The sequence below is a fragment of the Micromys minutus genome (assembly GCF_963924665.1).
Source record: "Micromys minutus genome assembly, chromosome: 4".
Taxonomy (NCBI): Eukaryota; Metazoa; Chordata; class Mammalia; order Rodentia; family Muridae; genus Micromys; species Micromys minutus.
This window is the reverse complement of record NC_137973.1, coordinates 27,552,390-27,573,815: the sequence shown is the minus strand read 5'-3', so window position 1 is coordinate 27,573,815 and position 21,426 is coordinate 27,552,390. Positions and strand designations below refer to the sequence as shown.

General features: G+C 42.4%; 1 protein-coding gene across 1 annotated transcript; it reads right to left on the bottom strand.

The window, feature by feature from the left end:
* Window positions 1-11,351: 11,351 nt before the first annotated feature.
* On the bottom strand, window positions 11,352-20,606 carry PGLYRP3 (peptidoglycan recognition protein 3; the record flags this gene model as incomplete). Its single annotated transcript, XM_080916246.1, has 7 exons — window positions 11,352-11,530; window positions 12,190-12,308; window positions 14,481-14,679; window positions 15,896-16,048; window positions 16,685-16,803; window positions 18,592-18,793; window positions 20,531-20,606. 7 exons carry the CDS (start codon window positions 20,604-20,606, stop codon window positions 11,352-11,354), a joined length of 1,047 nt encoding a protein of 348 aa, XP_080772372.1.
* Window positions 20,607-21,426: the final 820 nt, after the last annotated feature.

The window sequence follows — 21,426 nt, the reverse complement described above, 5'->3', positions numbered from 1 at the left end:
AGTAGGTTCTGAAAAATTTATGCTTATACAAACAAGAAGTATTCAAAGCTCAAGGATCTGTCTAGAAGAGGAGGAAAAAAATGCAGTGAGAGCCAAATGTGGTGGAGGACTCCGAGGAAGCATCTTCTGGACATAATAGGGGTGGTGCGCATATGAACTCACAGAGATTCTGGCAGCACACGCAGGACCTGTACAAGGTCAAACCAGACAAACTGCCAGTCCTGAGAAGGGGAACTAGACACAGAGTCCCAGCACATACCAAAAGGCTATTTGTAATATAGGAAATGTAAAATCATTTTTTCTTCAGTGGAGAGAAACTGAGTTTATCCACTACCCTCCAAGGCAGGCCCCATTCCCAGGTGTAGTTGGCCAACACAAAATAAACTCCATGTTTCCGTGTGCTTTTTGTCTTTTTAGTTTAGTTTGTTTGTTTTGTTTTGTTTTTTGTTTCTATTGTTTGCTTTGATTTTTGCTTTGGAGAGTTTTGGAGTTCTTAGATCAAGAAAGAAAACAGATAAAGTTAGTTGGGTAGAGATATAGGGAAGATCTGGAAGAAGTTAAAGAGGGAAGAGTAGATAAAAATAAACTGAATAATTTTTAAAACTAAGAAAATATGAACAAACTGTATTTCACTAAGAATAACCTAGTTTTTCTATAAATCTAAAGCTATACTAGAATATAAGGTTATTTCCAAGCACTATGAGATGAATAAAGTATAATAGATCCAACTAATTTTGATATTATATTTAACCCAATATGCTCTCAAGTCTTTTATTTTAACATGTAACCAATACAAAATGTTACTAAATCTTTTACATTCATTCCTTATACTAAGTCCTCAAAATCTAATATCTAACTTTAGCTATCAGCAAATCTCTATTCCAAGCAGATGCTTTCAACAGCTTAATATGTGACCTATGATGTTAAATGAGGTAGCCAGACACAGTAAGACAGATACCACGTTAGTTTGTGTATATGTGAAATCAAAACTAGTCAAGAGCTGAAAATAGAAAGGTGGTTTCAGAAGGATGGAAGAAAGGAAATGAAAAGATGATAGATAACCTGTACTTCAGCTATAGCACATAATTTAAACCCTAAAAATCGACTACATAACTAGCAGTACTCTATTAAATTATTACACTTAAATTATTTAAAGTGGTAAATCCTCTGTTAAGTGTTTCTACCACTCTTAAAAGAGCAATATTAATACAGAAAATGATTTTGGAAAACAATGGACATACATAAGGTCTTGTCAGTATGATGATTTTGTGTGAGCCTAATTGTCTTAAAACTAATAAAGTGATCCACATTAAACACATTCATGGTTTTTATACGTTAATAATATTTCAATAAAATATTTTAAAAGCACAACAAAATAGCTCCATAGCCACACATGGCCCGTGGCTGCTGCACTGCTGCATACAGGTTTAGATTAATGTTGCATGGCCAGGCTTTCACTGTGTGTGCTCTAACCACACCCCAGACATCTGTGCATCAGTGTGTTACACAGCACTGAAAGACAGCCATCAATAAGAAAGTTCAGGATGAGTAGAAAGTGAGCCCAAGAGAGGCAGAAGAGTAGACATGTCAAGGTCTTGGAGACCTGGGTTCTTATCAACCCTGACAAGAGGAGGTTATACAGGAGTCTTGGGAATAAAACAAACTTGACTCATGGAGAGAGCTACGTAAGGCCAGCAACTGCAAGAGTGACCCAGAGAAAGCAATTTGTTCAAAAGCATCACTGAAGCTCGCAGGAAACCTGGCTTGGGATCTCTGGCTTATGAAATCTCAGAAATCCCTTCCTTGGAACCAGCATCACAATGTGCTAATGGATCAGCACAAGCCATAAACCCCAGGATGCCAGCACCACTTCCATACCTGTAGCAACTGACCTTCAGGTCTGCACCTGCTTTGGGTCCTCTTGCCCCATTTGGACTAAGCTTTTCATCCATCAAAGGCAGGAAGTTACCTGCTGGTAGTTAGAGGTCCACATCTGCCATGGTTCTCCTTCTCCCCCTCCATCCTCCAAATCCCACTGAGTCAGCTAAGCTCTCTAGCACCACGGCCAGTGTGTCAGGACAAGAACTCTAAACTCCAAGGCATCTCAGACAGGAAAAATCATCTCTCTTACAGAAGATTCTAAAAAAAACTTACTTACTCCACAAATCTCTACTGAGTTTCCTGAAAAGTTTAGGAAAGTTCTCAATTTTTAAAGTTTCTAGTAATGATGACAGATATAAACCCCACAGAATTAAAGATACAATTTTAGAAGATCCTCTATTGAAAAGGAACAAGTTCTTGAATGAACATATGGGCGAAGGGATGACACAAGAGTAAAGTAAATCTTTCTAAAAAGAACAAACTTAAGGGATATCCTTGCCTCTGGCCAAAAATAAACACACATTTTACCATAGTGAGAATGCTGGTGGTGACTAGGGCTTCTCAGGAACAGAACTGGACTGATATACAGCAATAGGCAGCAGTGCTGGTTTAGCACACAGCACATGCACATGCACTTGGATTTCAACCCCAACTCCTTTCCACCCAACAGTCAAACTTACAAGGCTTGGAAGATGGGCAGTATTGTTTAGTTCCTTTAAGAAAGAAGAAATAGAATCAAGACAGGCATGGTGGCATACTAAGAGGGTAGAGGCAAAGGAATTCAGAGTTCAAGGCCATCTTTGGTTATACTGTGAATTTGAAGCCTGCCTGAGATATATGAGATGCTTTTGGGGATTATAGACAGGTGGAGGTAGATCTCTGCAAAACCCACAAAAGATAATAGCAAAGAAATAGACACTGGACATAAGCTGAGTCTGTGTTTGACTATAAATGGAGACAATATTACCCTTCTGTTCATAGTAGTGTTCTTCCATAGGTCAAATTGGGCGAGCTGCATAAAAGTGCCCTGGGGAGATTGCCCAATCCACACAAATGTTTGATGGGTAGATGATGATCTAAGGATAAAGAAGTGAGCAATGACAAAAGAATCACAAAAGCAAGATTCAAAGGGATTTCGACAGATTTGAATAAACTTTAAATGGAGACAAACCAGAGTCCTTTAGTGAGGCTGACAAACAGGCCTGTGAAGGCTTGATGGGGTAAGAGGTGGGATAACAGAAGCTTTGATGAGTGGGGGCTGATGGTGTGATATAGTGGTTATACAAATAAGGCAGTCCTGGGAGGCATTGCAAAGGCTGAGGAAGAGTCAGAATGAGAGGAGAAGAAGGAGGGTGAGGAGGAGGAGCAGGAGAAGGAGGAGGGAAAGGAGGAGAAGAAGGAGATGAACACAAAACTACACCACTAAGTTAGGATTTTACATGTAACATCAACTGAAACATAGTGTTGGTTCAAGAGAAAATTTAAATTTAGTTAACTCTGGCAGGGACCACTGATGTTTGTCACGTGCTATAAATGTTTAGAAGCACCTAGAAGACAGTTGGTATAAGAAAGGAATAATGACCCAATTCAGCTTTGACTTGTATTCGTTGTGTGATCTTAACAAGTGACTTGATCCTACCAAATCTATCCTATTTCCTCAAGTCTGATAGGAAGCAAGCTATGGCTCTGCAGAGCTGGGGACTCTACAAAATCAACTGTGGTATGCACCCATGATAAAGCATGTTCATAGAGGGACCAAAAAAATGACAGAAGACGTTCAATCACTCAGCAGGTAAATTCACTTTGTAGATAACTACACTTCACTTTAACCCTGGTTCAACTTCCTTCTAATCTCTTCATCTCTTCACAGGAGGGCCCTTTTCTACATCTGCCCAAAGAGGCTTAACAAATACAGACTCAGAGGAAACAATTTCGATTGCCACATGCTTTCAAGGCAGACCAAGGAAGAAGAGCACCTCATGTTCACTGGATCTGATGGAGCAAGTCTGAAGTGCTATCTGAGCCTTACTGTGAGGCAGATTAGGGGAGAGAACATGACAGCATGGTCTACTTAAGAGTTTATAATCTAGTGGGAAAGTCAAGTGATGGGTGCTGGAAAAGAGGAAAGGAATAAAAAAAAACAGGGTGCCAACGAAGGACAGCCTGAGTCAATCTTAATTTGGTGAACTTGGATTTAGATTTCTAGAACTGAATGAAAGCTGAGAATGTGGAGTCAGCAGGGAAATCCGAAGCCTTTTTCCAAAATAGCTATATCAATTAGGTCAGTGGACCCCCAGCTTTCCTGTGAGGAGCCCCCAGCTTTCGGCCCAGTAGAAGACACTTCTTCCTTCAGTCTTCTGTGAAAAGACCTCCAAAAAGTTTGTGGCACACCTCCCAGGAAGTGCTTTCTCCCTCCCACCACTCCTTTTATGTAATTAATGCCTTCTCTCCTTTCAAAGATCAGCTGGAAGTCCCTGCCCTTTTCAGTCCTGCCTTGCAGAACCTGCTCTGCTAGAAACACACCTACCTGGACCAGCTATGCCTGCCTCTAAGCTCCCGAAAAACATACACCTTCCATAGACTCACCACACCCCTGGCCTTGTGGTCTTCTCCTCCTACTCTCCTGGATCGGTGGCAGCTTCGGGGCACAGCACAGGTGGTTTTCAGGCCCAGGAGTGGAAATGATCCCTGAGTATCTCCAGCTAAAATTTGATGCCACCAAGCATTCCCACCACCCCATCCCTTTCTCATTCTAGAATAATTCTAGAGAAAAGGCAAAGGCAGTGACCAGAAGGGCACACAGAGATAGAAAATGAGCTGCAAAGGAAAGGCAGAGGTGTGGAGAAGATGTGGGAGGGAAAAGAGAGAAACAGTGGGTGAAAAGATACAGAAGTGTAGATAGGACAGGCCAAGGGACAAAGAGAAGCATAGAAGCAAGAAGGGAGGCCCAGCAGGAGGTAGGAGTATCACACAGGACAGCAGCAGCAGCAGGTAATGGACTCTCCAGAACTGATACACTCTCCATAGCAAGGTCACAGACTTCAGGGAGGGACACACATAGATCCTAGAGAATGACTTCCCAGATCTCACAGTTGGCGTGACTGCTACCACAGGTTGAAATGATGAGTGGCTTAGAATTAGAGTTAAGGTGATGAATCTGGCAAATCACAGCCAGTAGGCTGGGCTGATTCATAAACATGCTGGGATTTTCCACTCTGCAGCAAGTATCCAAGCCTAGGTGAGTGGGAATCCAGCGTCCTCCTGATAGGGCTCACCATCCTTCATTCCACAGACACTTGGTTGGTGACAATGATGCACCTGGCCCTGGGTGGAGCCCCGGAGATGTTCCTGCCAAGAGTAGGTACAGTCCCAGGGAGGCCAGGGTTGTGAGGGGGAAAAGGAAGAGGGATAAGCCACCAAGAGGCCTGTGAAAGTCTGTGGGCACCAGGAAGGGGATGTTCTGGAAAAGCTAACCTTCAGAAAGTACCTTTAAAAGCAAGAGGAATGGGAGGCCTCAGGGTGGTGGACGAGAACAGAGGCAGCCAGAAGGGGTGGCAAGATAATGCTGCGTAGTTTTACTCAGTCAGAATGAGGCCACAGGATGCTAGTGGAAACTAGGGGGTGAGGAGAATCATGCCTAAACCCAGAATATTTTATCTCTTTAACTTACTGGATGAAGAAAAACAAGGCGTATGTATGCCTGCTTGTTATATCTTATGTAAAATAGGGGCTTTCCTCTTTGTATTGTTCACTTTTCTGGAACTAAAAGAAACCCAGAATTTCTTCTACTACTAGCTTAAGTTGTAGAAAATAACCAAGTGAATGAGCTCAGGAATGAGGTCCTCCCAGAGAAGGCCACAGTCTTGAGACACGTCAACAGTTTGTCATCATAGGCTCCCTCAGACCTGGCTCCTCCTTGCTCACCCCAAACCTTGAAGCCAGCCACAATAGTACTCCCCCATGTGGCTAAGATTGGTACCTAAGAAAATACATCCTTCCGGAGAGTCAATTAGGAGTAATAGAGGCAAGCACTTTACAGACAGTGATGACAAGACTGTACATCCCCCAGCTGAACAGAGCTCAGATGGCAAGAGTAAGTTCTCAAATCTCCTTCACATTCACTCATTCAGTCCTCATATCAGTCATTGGAGGTGAAAGACCCCCGAAAAGCCCCTCGCTCTACTACCGGGAGAATGCGAACCCAAGAACTCACAGAGATCCAATCTTGCTGCAAACAAGCATGAGGTTTATTGGGGAGGGGACCAGAGCTCTGGTGAAGACACATATCTCACACAGGAGATAGAGGAGTGGACCTCGAACTCAATTAGGGGGACATATTTATAGGGAAAATGACATAAGCAGTTAGCAACAGGCACATAGCAATTTCATTGGTTTATTCAAATTGGCACACTCTGTCTGCTTTGGGATAAGATTCAATGCCAGATCACCCTGTTTCGGGGTACACTGACCTTCATACTAGTTTTTCAGGACTGCAGAGTCAGACCTCATTAAGACCAGATGGTCTGCGGGTTTTTGTTTTCAGCCTTGAGACATACTTGTCCTCAAGGCAGGGTTAATGGGGGCTAGCTTGAAACTTTAACTTTTTCATCCACCACTTCTTTTAGTGGTTAGTTCTCATCTTAGAACTCACTGTCTTTAGTTTACTTGGAATCCCTTAATGCATGAATATGCAGGCAAAACATTAAAATCTGCACTGCACTAACTCTCTAACAAAAGCTACTAACTTGTTAAGGATGCATGGTCTAAATGTAAGAAGCAAAAGCAAAATTAAAAGAGGCCCCACTAATGAGGAGATCAAAGTGGTCAGCCATGGGGATCTGTTAAACCATCTTTCAAACCATCTTTGTTGTTTTTCTCTTAGCTTACTCAGAGTCTTTAATCACCCCAAGGACCTTTAGGCAGGCAAACAAAGGTTTAGAAAGACAGCATCAGAATTATACACTCCACTGGACTCGGTGGAGGTCCCCCACACAGGATCTCATAAGGTGTTAGGCCAAAGGGGCCAGGGGTGTTCCGTACATGGAACAGGGAGAAGGGGAGGAGGACAGTCCAGTCTCTGTCACTGGTCTCCGAGGCCAATTTTGTTTTTATTTTTTTAGAGTTCTATTTATCCTCTCTATCTGTCCTGAACTCTAGGATCTATATACACAATATAATTTCCAATTGGTCTCCAAGAAATGAGCTAATATCTGGCTTACGTGGGCAACAAATGAGGGTCTATATCTTCCTGGCTTAGTCTCTGTAAAATCTACTTCCGAGTAAACCTCAGTTCTATCTTTTCTCTTTCCCGGCCTTCTATATACATTTACTTTCTGGCATGGCACACAGTTATCTACTCAAATCTGGCACAAAAGAATTTGACCTCAAGACAGTCTTTACAAGTTTGTCTACCTCTAGATGAGTCCATTGATGCAATTTTTTTTTCAAGTCCAGTACTGTTTACCAGGTTCTGGATTGGGCTCAACAGGTTATAGGGGATGGGTACCCTGAGGTGGAAATCAGCCACCCATTTGTTTACCTCTCAGAGATCTTGAACTGTCCAGCAGTCGTTGGTTCCAGGTTTCCGCACCAGTCAGGCTGATCGACACTTACGCAGAACCCCAAGTTGGAGTAGCCAGATGATGTGTGTCTTGATCCCGTCTCGTGCCTCCTTTGACATGGGGTACTGACACACAGCTATCAGGCTATCAGCGCCTGTGGATGTGCCTACAGCCACCAGTCTATCTGATCTGAGGCAGGCTGTTTCTCCTTTTGGCCCTCTAACCTGTGGTTCATCAGAGTGAAAGTGAATCTGTGCCCCATCTTAGTCAGAAGGTCTCTCCCCACCAAGGGCAGGGACAGTCTGGCTTTACTATGAAAAAGTGGGATACCCGGCCCACTCTGAGATCTACAGATCTTCAGGTAGTCCATGAATATTTTTGTTTGTCTCTGACAGAGGACTGAACCCCTGCAACTATAAGGAACTGGATGGTCAGAACTTTGGGGCCATGGGTCCAGGCGTCCTGTTGCTGGGGTCCCCTTTTCTTCTTGTTGGGGCAATCTCTGGCCCAGTGGCCTTTTTCTTTACAGGAAGCACATTCATCCTTGTTGGGAGGCTCCTTCTTAGTGACAGACTTGATTTTTAACTCCCTGTCTCTTTCTCTTTCTTGTCTATGATCCCTCCTGTTCTCTCTTTCTCTGCTTCCCACTTCTCTCTCTCTCCTTTGCCTATGTCACTTCTCTAAGTCCCTCTCTCTACTTGACTGCTGCTGTCTAATCACTTTCTCTGCCCCTCCTATTTGTCTATTTTTCTTTTTACACTCAGTGTCTTTTTCTATCTCCCTGACCAGACACATCTGTTTTGTTTTGTTTTGTTTTGTTTGTTTGTTTTTTTTAACTCTCTCTTTTTTCCTCTCCCAGTTTTTCTTACCTAAGCCAAATTGTTGGAGCGCCTCGCGGCTCCTTTAAGACCTGCTACCGGAGTAGACTGTCAGTCGCTCCCTTCTTTCCCGCCTCCAAGCGGGCACAATTGGACCAGCCCAGGAGCCTGCCTGCCATCAAAACCCTCCCCACTGCCGTTGCTGCCGCCACCGCTCCTGCAGCCGCTGCTTATCCTGAGCTGGGGCGGCCAGCCAGCTCATCAAGCTGCCGCTTCAGACCCACCGCCCGGGAACGGGAGTAGGGGGGAAGTGGGGAGAGCTGCTGGCGGAGACTGGCGTGCTCGTGCCTGCTTGTCTTCCTGAGATGCAACCCCGGGTCGATCTCTTGAGCGGCCCGCGCGGCTCCGGTGGCTCAAAGTCTTCTGGTGCAACTGGCAGTTTGCTCCTCCGCCCTGAGGGCACCTAGCACCAGGTCCACACTGAACTGAGCCTAGATGTGCCTGCGGCACCGCTCCAGCAGCAGAGCCGCCTTCTCGGCGGATGCCTTGAATTCATCCAACACTACTCGTGCTGCCATGGCCGGTGCAGCTTCCTCGGGCACCCGGTGCCAGCGGCGGCAGCTCAGGAGGCGTGGGCCATGCAGGCCTCCTCTTTCCCACCTGCAGGCCCCGCCAAGCCATCACAACAGGGCTGCTGCAGCTTAGCAACTGCAGGCAGAGACTCCCCACAGTCCCACTGACTTGAGGTCGCCACCGTCAAACTTCCTGGCCTCTCTCCCATTCCTATAAGACTCCCCGCACTCATTCCCTCTCCGCACAGCCTCTACTCTGCGCATGAGCCTCCTCCTCCTTCCCACGAACTCCTCCGGGTGCGATCCAGTCCTTCCTGGAAGACAGTAGCTTTAACATCAGAAATTATAGTCAGGTTGAAAGTGCCCTCGGGAGGCCTGCTGATGCTGAAAAGTCTGCCACCTTCTTTTCCTAACTTTAACCGACATAGTATGTGTTCTGTCCCTAACTTCAGTCCAACTAAGTCAAACTCAGAGGAGTTGTCACAGTCTGTGACACAAACATAACACAAAACAGACACCTAAGTCACACAAAGACTAACAGATGCCTGTCTCCACCTAGACAGACAAAACCACTCCAGCAATATAGATGGCCAGGAGAACTACCACATCCTCACCGGCACCCAGACAGGAATCTTCCAGGCGTCCCTGGGGTTCCTCCAGACTTCCCAGGATGTCTTCCAGGGATACAGCTTGTATCCGGACACATCTGTTGATCACTGCTAAAGAAGCCTCACGGCTTCAGAAGCAGCTGCTAAACCAAAAACTCTTCTCAGACACAGATCAGAACAGAGACAGACAGCAGCCGTACACTCAGACACACTCAGACACACTCAGAAAACACTCAGACACAAATTGGGGAATCCCGTTTACCTCCAAGAGGGTCTCGGAGTCTTGGGTGGTTGCGAAATTGCGGACTAGCCCCCAAGTGAAAGACACCCAGGAAGCCCTTCGCTCTACTACCGGGAGAATGTAAACCCAAGAACTCGCAGAGATCCAATCTTGCTGCAAAAAAAAACATGAGGTTTATTGTGGGGGGGGGGGGTGACCATAGCTCTGGGGTCGACACATATCTCACACAGGAGATAGAGAAGTGGATAGTTTGGAGTATACAGCAATCTAGACCATTCAGGCCTCACAAAGCAGCCTCTGTAAGAGCTGTCAGAGATGGGGACTCAGCAATTCACTTCCAAAGCTAATGAATCCCTGAGGCCTGAAAGTGGTGAATAACTAAAAGAGAAGGGGTTTCTACTTTGAGGAATAGTAAGAAAAAAAACCAACAAATCAACATTGATGACTTGTTGTGTGCTTCTTTAATTGAGTACTTAGGGCCGGGTTACTGACAATGGACAAAGACGTATTTTGTGTAGTCTGAGCTCTGTGAAGTTCAAGGTCATCATCATCAGGCGGAGGCCTCTTGCAGTAGCATCCCGTGGCGGGGAGGGAAAGCACAAGAGAGTATGTGTGTGGCAGGACAAAGTCATTGTATTAGCAAACTCACTCTTACAGCAACAAACTTAACAATGAGTCACCTCTAAAACAGTCCATCTCTCAACATTACCGATTAGCAGAGACTGGGTTTCTAATATGTAACTATCAGGAGGTTCATTCAAAACCTGCCAGGCGTTTTGGATTAGACTGTTTCTTAGCATCTCATGACTACTACTGTGACTACTTCCTGTATGAGAGGTGTTAAATTCACCTTTCCTGGGGAGTCTGTACTCTCAGTAAAACTGAGAGTCTACAATGAAAATCTTTGAGGTTTGTATTCTATCCGAGCTATGTAAGTCAGGAATGGCTGGTTTGTCTCTCCTAAGCCTTAAGCACTAGACATTTTTTTTTCCTCCTGATTACATTCCTGGGATGCATTAGGGAAAATGACAAATAAACAAAGTCAGTCTAATGGCATCCAAGAGAAAGGGTCTGTACAAAGAAAAAAAAAAAAAACTGAGTAAATGTGAAGTTGTAAAAGATGTAAAAACACTCTAAAGGTAAAAAGCCCAATCCCAGAAGCACCAAAGCAGGTGTTGAAAAGTCCTGTCTCCCCTATAATAAGAAAAAGATCTTCTCTCTGTTAAGTAGGAACTATGGAGACTGGGGATTAACAGAACACAAAGGCTTTAGGTTCCACCCCCCTCTCTTTGTCTCTCTCAGCTTAGCAGGGTCCAGCCAAGCACAGGTGGACCACAGTTCCTGGACAGCACCTGTGAACACAGGTCTCCCTGGTTGGTTCTCAATGCCCTCCTAGGACAAGGCCCAGATGACTGGAGACAGAGAATCTATTATAGACAAGTCACCACAGCCAGATTCAGTTTCTGGGAGAGACCAGGGTAGATTACTGGAACTGTCTCCCAGGAGACCTTCAAGGATATTGATAAGAGAAGACTGTAATTGCAACACAAAAAAGCTTAACTAAGTGAAACTTTGAATAAAGATGGAACGGAGGTGCTGAGCCAAGGTGAGAGACAAGGACTGATTCCCACCAGGAGGAAAAGCATCCTTAGATAAGACTGGGGCCCTTTTCAGTGCTTGAAGTGAGGCCATGTCTTGATGATGTTGTATAATGCCTGTCCAGGGGACAGGATGTTGGACACATCACTGTGGGCCAGTAGCAGGTAGTTGGAGGTCAAGTACCCCTTGGCCACAGCACACTGGATCAGGCTCTGGGCTGCCTCCAGAGAAGCTTCATTTGGAGGCTTTTCTGTAAAACACATTTCCACATGATTGTTAAGATCACAAAGCTGCTTGGCTATAGCAGTGAAAAGTCCCTAGATTCCACTCTCCCCACCTCTTGTCCTATCCTTCCCCACAACCACCATAGCCAACAACTAATTAGGCACAAAACAAAGCTCAGACAACTGTGTTTTCTGATTCCATATAGCCACTTTTTTTTCTAGAAAATTAAAAATTGCCCTAGAATAGAACCTATAACATGACACGCATTGTCCATGTGTGTAGGAGAAATACAGTTTACTGGGTTGTTCTTTGTTTTGTCCTCACAAGGGATGATAAATTCACACATCACTGCTATTGTTAGTAAGGAAGGGCATAGCTTTCCCAAATGAAACAAATTTTCAAAAGCCACCCCTCTGTTCCATTGTTCCATGTTTTCCTTGAATATAGGAATAAGGTGAAATAGAAGTCTGGATGGATATGTATTAATTGGGGGCACATATTGGATTTGGGCTATGATACTAGCAGCAGTCATTCTTTACTGAGAATTTCCTTTAATTCCAAAAATATTCTGCTGGCCTTCTATGTGCTTCCAGTATCACAACACTGTCTCCATTTCCCCAATTTTCCTGACTATTCCACATGATACTTCATTAGTCAGAACTCTCTGTCCCACTTATGCCTTACCTACAAAGTTCCCCATGAAAGCAATGCCTAGAGCAATATCATTGTATCCATAGGTGTGAGAGCCTTCGATATTCCAGCCAACTCCTTCATATACTCCACCATCTTGGCCCACTAGAAAGCTTGGGTTGGTTAAAAGAAAAAAAGAAGTCAGTGTGAGGAACATTATTTGCTTCAGCCACTCTAATCCTAAATCCATTCTTTCATCCATTTGTCACTCACTGTCCAGATATTCCTTGTGTAACAACGTGTGCAGAAATTAAAAGACAAAACACAGCTCCGTACTTTGCCTTCATCTGCAGTATTGAATCTAACTCAACCAAAATGGCTGTGGAGTTCCTCAGACTTCTGAGCAATGGACATTTTGACCATTGACACTCCTATCTTGAAGCATTCTCCTCCACAGGCTTCCACAGACAATGCCCTCCTCAGTCTCTCTCCTCTGCAGTTCTCTTTTTCAGGTGACTGCCATCTCACCTGCCTTCCCTGAACTACTTGGTTCTTAAAACCCTATGCTTCATCCTTATGGCCCTGGTCTAGCTGTTCTCTCTCTACTAAGTACATTCACCCAGGCTAAACAATCATCCACTCCCACAACTTCACCTATTTTCTGTAAAGTCCACTGGGTCTAGAAAACAAAACAAAAGAAACAGCCCTTTTTACATTTTCTGTATCCAGAAAATAAGGCATCCTCTTAAATTCCTTATTGTCCCCCTCAGAGCTCCAATCTAGGACTACCCACCACCCATTAATTGTGTCTCTTACACTGCTTTTAAATTCTTCTGCTAATTACTTCCAACAGGCACTGTTCAACTCCAATTTGATTGCTTCCTTTCAATCCCCCCTTAAAAAACCATACCCAAGAGGCCCGAGATATGGCTCCACAGTTGAGAACACTCTTGCATTGGACACGGGTTTGGTTACTACCAACTCCATATCAGCTTACAATCATTTTTTAACTCCAGTTACAGAGGACACAACATCCTCTTCTTACTTCTGCAGGCACTGGATATGCTTGTGGCATACATACACACATGCAGGCAAAATACCCACACACATGAAACAAAATAAACAAATCATTTAAAAAAGAACTTTAAAAGGTGTGGCTTTCCATAGTTCCTAGTTCCCCTTCACATGAAGTTAACTTTCATTAGCTTTACTTAGAAACTCTGTGTAACAGGTAGGCTTTGGCAGCCTGCACCCTCACCACCCTTCTCTTGTAAATTCATTTTTAGGTTTGAGTGGGCTGTGTTTCATTTCCTCAAGGATTCATGCTCTGTTCTTATCCCACGCTTTTGAATGTGTTGTTCTTTAATGACATCACTTCCTTTTGCCAGGCACCCACACGTGTCATTACGGATGACCCGCTTCATTAGCCCTTCCCTGACACCTATCATTCCCCCAAAGATTTCTGGGTTCATCTTATCTGTTCTCAGATCTTCTTTCACCACTGTGCTCACCATTTTACATCGTTATTGTTTCTTGTTTCTCTAACTCTACAGCCCAACGGCAGTGAAAGTTGAGGAGTAAGGATCAACTCAGCTGGGGCTTGCCAGCTGGTAATATCCAAATTTGTAGTCGGTTCCCTAGTGTCTGCTGTGACTATAGACAAGTCTGTGAGAAGTCCTGAAAAATGCAGCATGTTCTCTCCTACATGCTAAGAGGTCTGGGAAGTCACGTGCAAGTAGAGCATCAGTGGTGCACTGCAGAAGCATACAAAACTCGTCACAAAAGTCATTGTTAAAACCCCAATAAATCACTGAAGTTTATTGTTTTCTAACCTCAAGTCCTACCTATGGAAAGCACAAGCAATCCTCCACATTTCTTCTGCTACTTAATTAAAGTAAAATGTTTCTGGAAGATAATTCTGGCATGGAATAAGCCTGAAGAGAACATTGTTATCTCACTCCCTGTCTTCAAACAGAAAATGTGGTTCCTACTATAGACAGGATACAAAAGAGCCCTGAGAGGTTAAAATCCATCGTTGGTTAGTAGCAGAAGTCTAACAAGATTGTAACATCAGAGAGAACAAGCAAGACTGTCTTCCCTTATGGTTTAGAACAGGGCATCTCAGAAGGCATACCTCTTCATTGGAGTCCATAGTTTTGCTTTGTCATTGCTTCTTATTCATTAATTCATTGTTGTAATGTTTCCCATCACAATGGAGAATGTGCCTGAGCAGTTAAGAAGCCCAAACTATGGCCTGAATTGTATCAGCCTATATTCTTGCAAGAATAAATGTATGGCACCTGTGTAAAACACTTGAGCTCTGAACCAGGTCATTTTCCACTTACTGATATGCAATGTCACAGAAATCTTGTTTGTCCATGTGAAAGGACTGTATGTCTCTCACACGAACCAAGCAGTCTGCAGACTCATTGCAGCTTTTCTCAGCAGTGTGGATGATGATGACAAATTTGGCTGGAAGGTCCATCTGAGGGCAGTGTGTTTCTCTGGCTTCCCAAGCAGACCGTGGTGTGATATTGGGGCATGCTGCAGCAAAGTGAAAAACCAAGAGGATGAGAATTTGCTTTGGACCACCATGAAAGCATCATACAGAGGCTGGTTCACACAAAACTTTTGTGTCCTGCAAATATCAACACCTTCTAATGTGAACTCCCAGCAGGAGTCTGGAAAGGGCAGCTGCCTGGATCAGTGGGGTTGATGGCATAGAAACCAATATGAAAGCTGAAAGGAACTTGTCACACAGAGGTACAACTATATTCTTCAAAACACAGGATAGCTATATGTTCTAAGTGTGCCACATAATAAAGTGGATATGTACAAGTCAGCTTACTCTTTAAACCGATCAAGTTTATGTGGAAAAAAAATATGAATTCTACGAAGAAATAACAATGTTGTAGAATTGTCATCATTAAAGAGAATACCAGTTCAAATGCAAAAACATTTTTGTAAAGATTTATAATTTAAAAAAAAAAAGGAATTAAAATATCACTGGATCTGAGAACAAGGCTGTGTTAGCAGAAAGCTAACATATTGGAAGTGATTACTAATCCTTTGGTTTTAATTTAGCGGTCATTTTTTTCCTAACTCGCCCACCATTTTCATTATTCATTAGATTAACCGTTGTAATGTCAGTATTAGCTGGAAATTCCAATTTTCTCAGCACCATAGCCATGGAAATGGTTGGCTGCCTTTGGAAAGGTAGGTGTGTGTGTGTGTGTGTGTGTGTGTGTGTGTGTGTGTGTGTGTGTGTGTGTGTGTGTGTGTGTGTTTCCAAAGTATATAAATATGTCTACTCATTTCCTGTTTTACTTTTCTTTCTCTCATCCATGGTGTCATTCATTTGTATCTTGCTCATGTTTTCACTTTCCTCACTGAAGCGCCCATTCCTTGATGGTAGGAGTTTTGTCTTTTTATTGTTGTTGTTAACTGATATACACCAAAACTGAAAATTTAGTCCTTCTTGTAGACTCAGTAAAAATATGAGTATACTTTTATTTGTGGCAAGAATATTTTCATGACAATAACATTTTGGTGAGTTGGAAAGGACAGGGAAATCCTGTCTCCTTAACTTGTCCAGTTAAAAGGTATGTTGTCCAGAAGTAGAATACTTGTCTACCTTCCCCAATTTTATAGTTATGACACATGTTCTAGGTCAAAGAAACCCTTGAAAGCCTAACAGGAGAACATTCCTAAATATAGTTGGGGCCATTGCAATGCTGAGTGTGATAGTTGATGATCTGACCTTTTCTGGGCATCTCTGAGTGTTGAGGAACCAAGCAGGTTTCTTCTTTTAAGAGAAATGGCTGAATGTACTTGGGTGACAAGTAGCTGTTCTGGATGGCATGGAAGATTAGCTCCTCTGTAGCTGATAGAGCAGCAGGACTGGGGCTGCTTCCTTCATGGGAGTAATATTAAATAAAAACTGTTAATAAGAAACTCCATCCTGTACAGCACTCACAGGAAGGGCAAGTCTCCCCCTGACCAGAGTAACTGGTAGAAAGGAAGAGAAAAGAGAGGCAGAAAGATTACTTGCTCAGAAATCTAAGTAACCACAATTAGGAACCTCTTCTAAGGGCCAAATACAGACTATTTTTTTCCACTTACTGACCTATTACCCTTCAACATTACTTCTGTCTCTGTTATGCTCTGATTGAAGGTGGAGAGTCATATAAGCAACTTCAATGTCCTTGCTTTACCTCTAGCCTCTGTCTCTACCAACTGAAGATACTAAAAGAAGAAACAATCCATGCTAACTGCCCCTGGCAACTAAAATACTAGTAGCAGATGACTTCAGATTCCATTGACCATAACTATGAAGGCCATGTAAGGGGCAGCTTCAACAACATATCAACATGTATAGGTCACAGATGAGGAAAACTTGCATGTCACAGAGTGCACAGCAAAAAGGATTTCCAGAATCGGTGATTATCAGGGATGGCAAATATAATATAGGCTACAAAGATATGAGTGTTGAGGAAAGAAGGTAGAGGAAGTAGGGAGGCCCCTCTCTGAGTCTGGAGATGGCCATTACCTATCTTACTGCCAAAGAAAGCAATGCCCAGGGAAACATTATTGTAGCCTTCAGTGTGCAAGCCTTGGACATGCCAACCGACACCTTCATACACCTTGCCATCATCACCAACTAGGAAGCTGCCAAGGAAAAATAAAGATTTAGTGGTAAACCTCTGTGCTAAGAAAATTCACTTCCCCAAAGTGGTCCTAGAGGCTCATAAAAGAATGAAGTTTTAATAACATAACAATGGGGAACAAACTATTTTAGACCTTCTAAGAAATAAGAATATATTTTAATTTTGGTTTTGACTTCGATTACATATGCTTTCCACATACAATCTCCCTTAGATGACATGTGTATCTCAGTTAAAAAGTATGCATCTTATATAAAGTAGAATTTGAATGTGTGACTTTCCAGGGCTGAGGACAATTACTTCCATCTTTTCAAGTGCCTGCCTTGAAATGCCTGTTATTATCATATTCAAATAATAATAAAAACATTCATTATGCTGTTATTATTATTTGGGATAGGCAGGCTTTGAGAGATGCTTGCCTGGAACTTACTGCAGAGCCCAAGCTGGCCTTAAAGTCATGGCAACCCTCCTGCTTTAGAATCACAAGAGCTGTGATTATAGTCATTAACTCCTATATCTAGCTGAATACATCATATTTTTTTGCTTCTGTTTTTTACTATAATATCAAGCACTTGAGTATTCTCTAAAACAACTAACTTCAACCCAAGAGTTTGTTTATACTGACTCCTCACAGATTCACACAGGTTCTTAAACATGAAAGTTTTTTTCATCTTTGTTTGCTAGAAATTCATGTCTATACTATTTTATTCTACTATGTTTTAAAATTTTCTGTCCATTCTGCTGTTCTCTAGTTTGCAATCCATCTTGAAAATGGTGTTTCATTACTCTTGCCATATTCAACCTTTTACTAGTCCATGAATTTCAGAGCAAACTGAACAAAGAAAGAAAAATTTTCAAGGTTAAGTAATGCCACTGCTCCAAGGGAGGCTTCCATCTGACTCTGAGAACCTTCGGAAGCAGGCCTACCACTGTTTGCTTTTTGACGTTTCCAACAGAAGTACTTCTGTTACTTCTTCAGAAACCGTGATTGGATACTTCAGAAGTTATTTTATTTGTATTTTCAATTTACTACCCCAACTCTTCCTTCTTCATATAATTGTGAGCTCCCTTATTCTTGAGGCTAATGAGAAAAACTTGGGGAGGCCTTCAGTAGAACCCATAAAGTAAATACTCATTGTACAATGCACAATTCATTTATGCCTCACACTCATTTTAACACAGGGTTTCTTCCCCATCACTGCCCATGCTCACTCATCACCTTGTCACACCCAATGGCCATTCAGGTTCGTAAATAGGAAAATGCTTCATGGATATGAGCCCTGACTGGAAACAGACACGAGTGGGCTGTATCAACGCACAGTTCTGACACAATTCTGAATCCATGCCCCTTGCCACTTTTAACATTTGTTTTTATTTCCATAGACTATAGCATTCTCATTTAGTTAATGAAAATAGTAACCCTTCTCTCCCACAGTGGGCCTAGTTGGGTAATAGCAATAAAAACCTTTATGATCTGTAATTCTGGGGGCTTCCAGGGCTGGCAGAAATTGTTACATAACTTTCTGTGTGTCCTTTCATGATAATTCAGAGTAAAAGCATCCTTAAATACATAGCTTAGAGTTGTTTTTCCTAATGACTTCTGGATTTTCTTTTTCTTTTCTTTCTTTTTTTTTTTTTTTTTTTTTTAGTTCTTTCTTATTCTAACACTCTTCAGTCATAAACACAGCACAAGTGAAGGTCTGAAAATAGAAGATGCAGAATAAGGAAAACAAAGAGAATGCTTCAAAAAGTAACATTAAGCATGTGCTTGGAGACCTGACCAGGCTCTTACTTGAAGGCTACATCACACCAGCCTTTGTTGTGGACATGATGGGACTGTAGGACCCGCACCATCTGGCTGCAGGTGATCTGATCTTGGCATTGCATCCTGGTAACCTTCTCTATGATGAGGTAGGGCACAGGCAGGCTCAGTGGGACTCTGCAGGTGAGTGAACTTGCTCCCCACTCTTTTCGGGAAACTATGGTCAGACTGTCTGTAAGAGATACCACAGATCAGCATGAACCAGATCCTACTCAAATCACTAGTTCCCCAACTATGGCATATGGAAGGCCTGGTAGGTGCTTTGCCCCCACAACATCCCATTCTTATCTCTATAGCCCAGTCTGGACCCAGAAATAATCCAAATCTCTTTTATTCTCTGTTAAATTGCCTGGTTTGTGAGAGAAACTGCTGAAATTGTGAACCTCGTTGCATCTTTGTAATGGGACATAAGAAATATGGGATACAAGGACGCAGGAATGAGCCTAGAGAAAATGATCTTGATTAAATTGTCTAAACTGTGGAGTTCTGTGGAAAGCATGGCAATTCATACACTTCTGTCTCAAAAACCAGTATGTGTTTCATAAATCTGTGAAGATTGGTTAAGATAATGGTAATTATCTTAGTTTGTGCTATTATAATGTGTACCTATGGTTCTGTTGGTAGTTATGCAGGTAACCCAGGGAAAGCAATTGTTCTAATTATAGGTGAGGGAAGGCTTCAGAAAATGGTAGAACAGAAGTGGATATAATGTAGGCCTTACTGGGGAGAATACTGGGATAATGAATCCCACAGAATCCTGGGAAATGAAGAATAGCCATAATCTAGTAAGTAGTCAAATGCAAAGAATAACTAAACAACTGACTCATTGCCACACATGGGCAAGGTACTTCCCCCATCTGCTTTTGTATCCTTATCCACAAAATGAGAAGATTAACTATGTAGTGTTTGTTTTGTGAGTTTCTTCAGTACTAATTTCATGTAACCCAGTAGCATGTCTACTTAACAGTAGACAGCCAAGAAATAACTACACTATGGCAGAAATATGAAAATATGTTCAGCATGAGAATTAACAAACTCATGTCCATTTAATTAAACAGAATCCACTTATATTTACTTCATATCTAATCACTTTATTCAGCAGTAAAGCACACTGAGATGTTGTAAAGGCAGCAGTGCTTTACCGACCATTATTATTTATGAATGTAGATTCTGTGCTGGGTGTAACTACAATGATGATGGTGGTGGTGGTGATGGTGACAATGACAGAGACAAGGTGGTGAGATAAATAGAAGTATACATTACCTCACGTTCATTATTTGAACGCTGTATTAAACCTTTATAGTCAAACTGACTAGATGTAGAATTATTAAAGAGACAAAGCTCTAAGCCTGACTGTAGGGGTTTTCCAGATGGGGTTACTTAGACTGGCAAGATCTGCCCTCATTTTAGACAGCACATTCCATTAGCTGGGGGACCAGATGGAATAAAAGGAAGTTGAGCACCAGTATTCACTACTCTTTGCATTACAGATATGGGAACAAAGTGACCAAATATCTTATGTTCTTGTCACCATGTTTTCTGACCATTCTGGTATATATATGTACAAATGTACATTATGGAACCAAACCAAAATAAACCCCTTTCTCAAACATTTTGTCACAGAAAAGTAATCAATACAATATGTAATTGACTCATCAATAACAATTCTAGGAAGTTATTGATATATTCTTTATTTTATGAAATCAAATCAGAATCACATATTAATTTATGAAAGATGGAAAATCTCAAGAGCTGGCAGGACAGAAAATAGGTCCATTCCAGAGCAGTGCAACAAATGATAAAGCTGTACCTACTCTATCAAAGGCAATGCTGGGAATACTTCTGTCATGCAAAAACAGTTGTGTGTAACTCAATAAAAGCACTTCTGATAAGAAGAAAGAAAACTTACCACAGGCCAGGAGACTCAGAGCAGAGAAGGCAAGAAACCTGGGCAGCATCTTCAAATAGTCGCAGGATCCCAACATGGAGTCTGATCAGCAGTCCTGAAAGGAACCGACCCTAGAAAACAATGACAGTTATAATGACTATGCTAACTACATGGCACCCTGTTTGTTTCCTTACTCCTTAGGTTCCTTCTGAGGGCCAGCACCTGTCTCAGCCTCCTTAGAGCTACCTGGAGATGACTGCTGTTCCATAGATGTGAGAATCCTATTGTCTGTCTCTAGCAGGCCCTCTTCACAGCCACATTCTGCGGGTACAGTAGACATCTGTTCCTTGCAGTAGGTGTAGCTGATACATAGTGGACAAAGCCTTTCATAGTGGACAAAGGAAACTATGTCCAAAGTCCTTAGGTAGTAGTAATAATGGTCCTGTATAAATTTCATTTCTCATGCTACAGTATATATTTGGACCTTACAAAAATTCCTCAAAGACAAAATTTCTGTAAAACTTCTCTCTTTTTTTTTTTTTTTTTTTTTTTTTTTGTTCCCCATAGAATACCAAGAAGCACTAAATGATAAATAAGGACAGGTATGGTTTCTATCACTGGAACCACTGGGCAGTCAGAAGTATGGAAAACCATAGAGTTAAGTTTCTTATTCTAAATCACTGAAGAATGATCAATCAACCTCCACTGTAACATCAAGATAACAACTAATCTATTTCCATTCACTGATCACATTCTGTGGTCCAAATAATGCACGAGTCTTTAGACGCTTCACTAAGCCTCAGGATCACCTGTGAGAGCATTAATTCACATATTCAAAATTCCCAATGAATATGGACAGAGACTGTTCCTATTAGCCAGACTCTAAGGCTTCTCCTGAAAACCCCAATTTCTGCCTT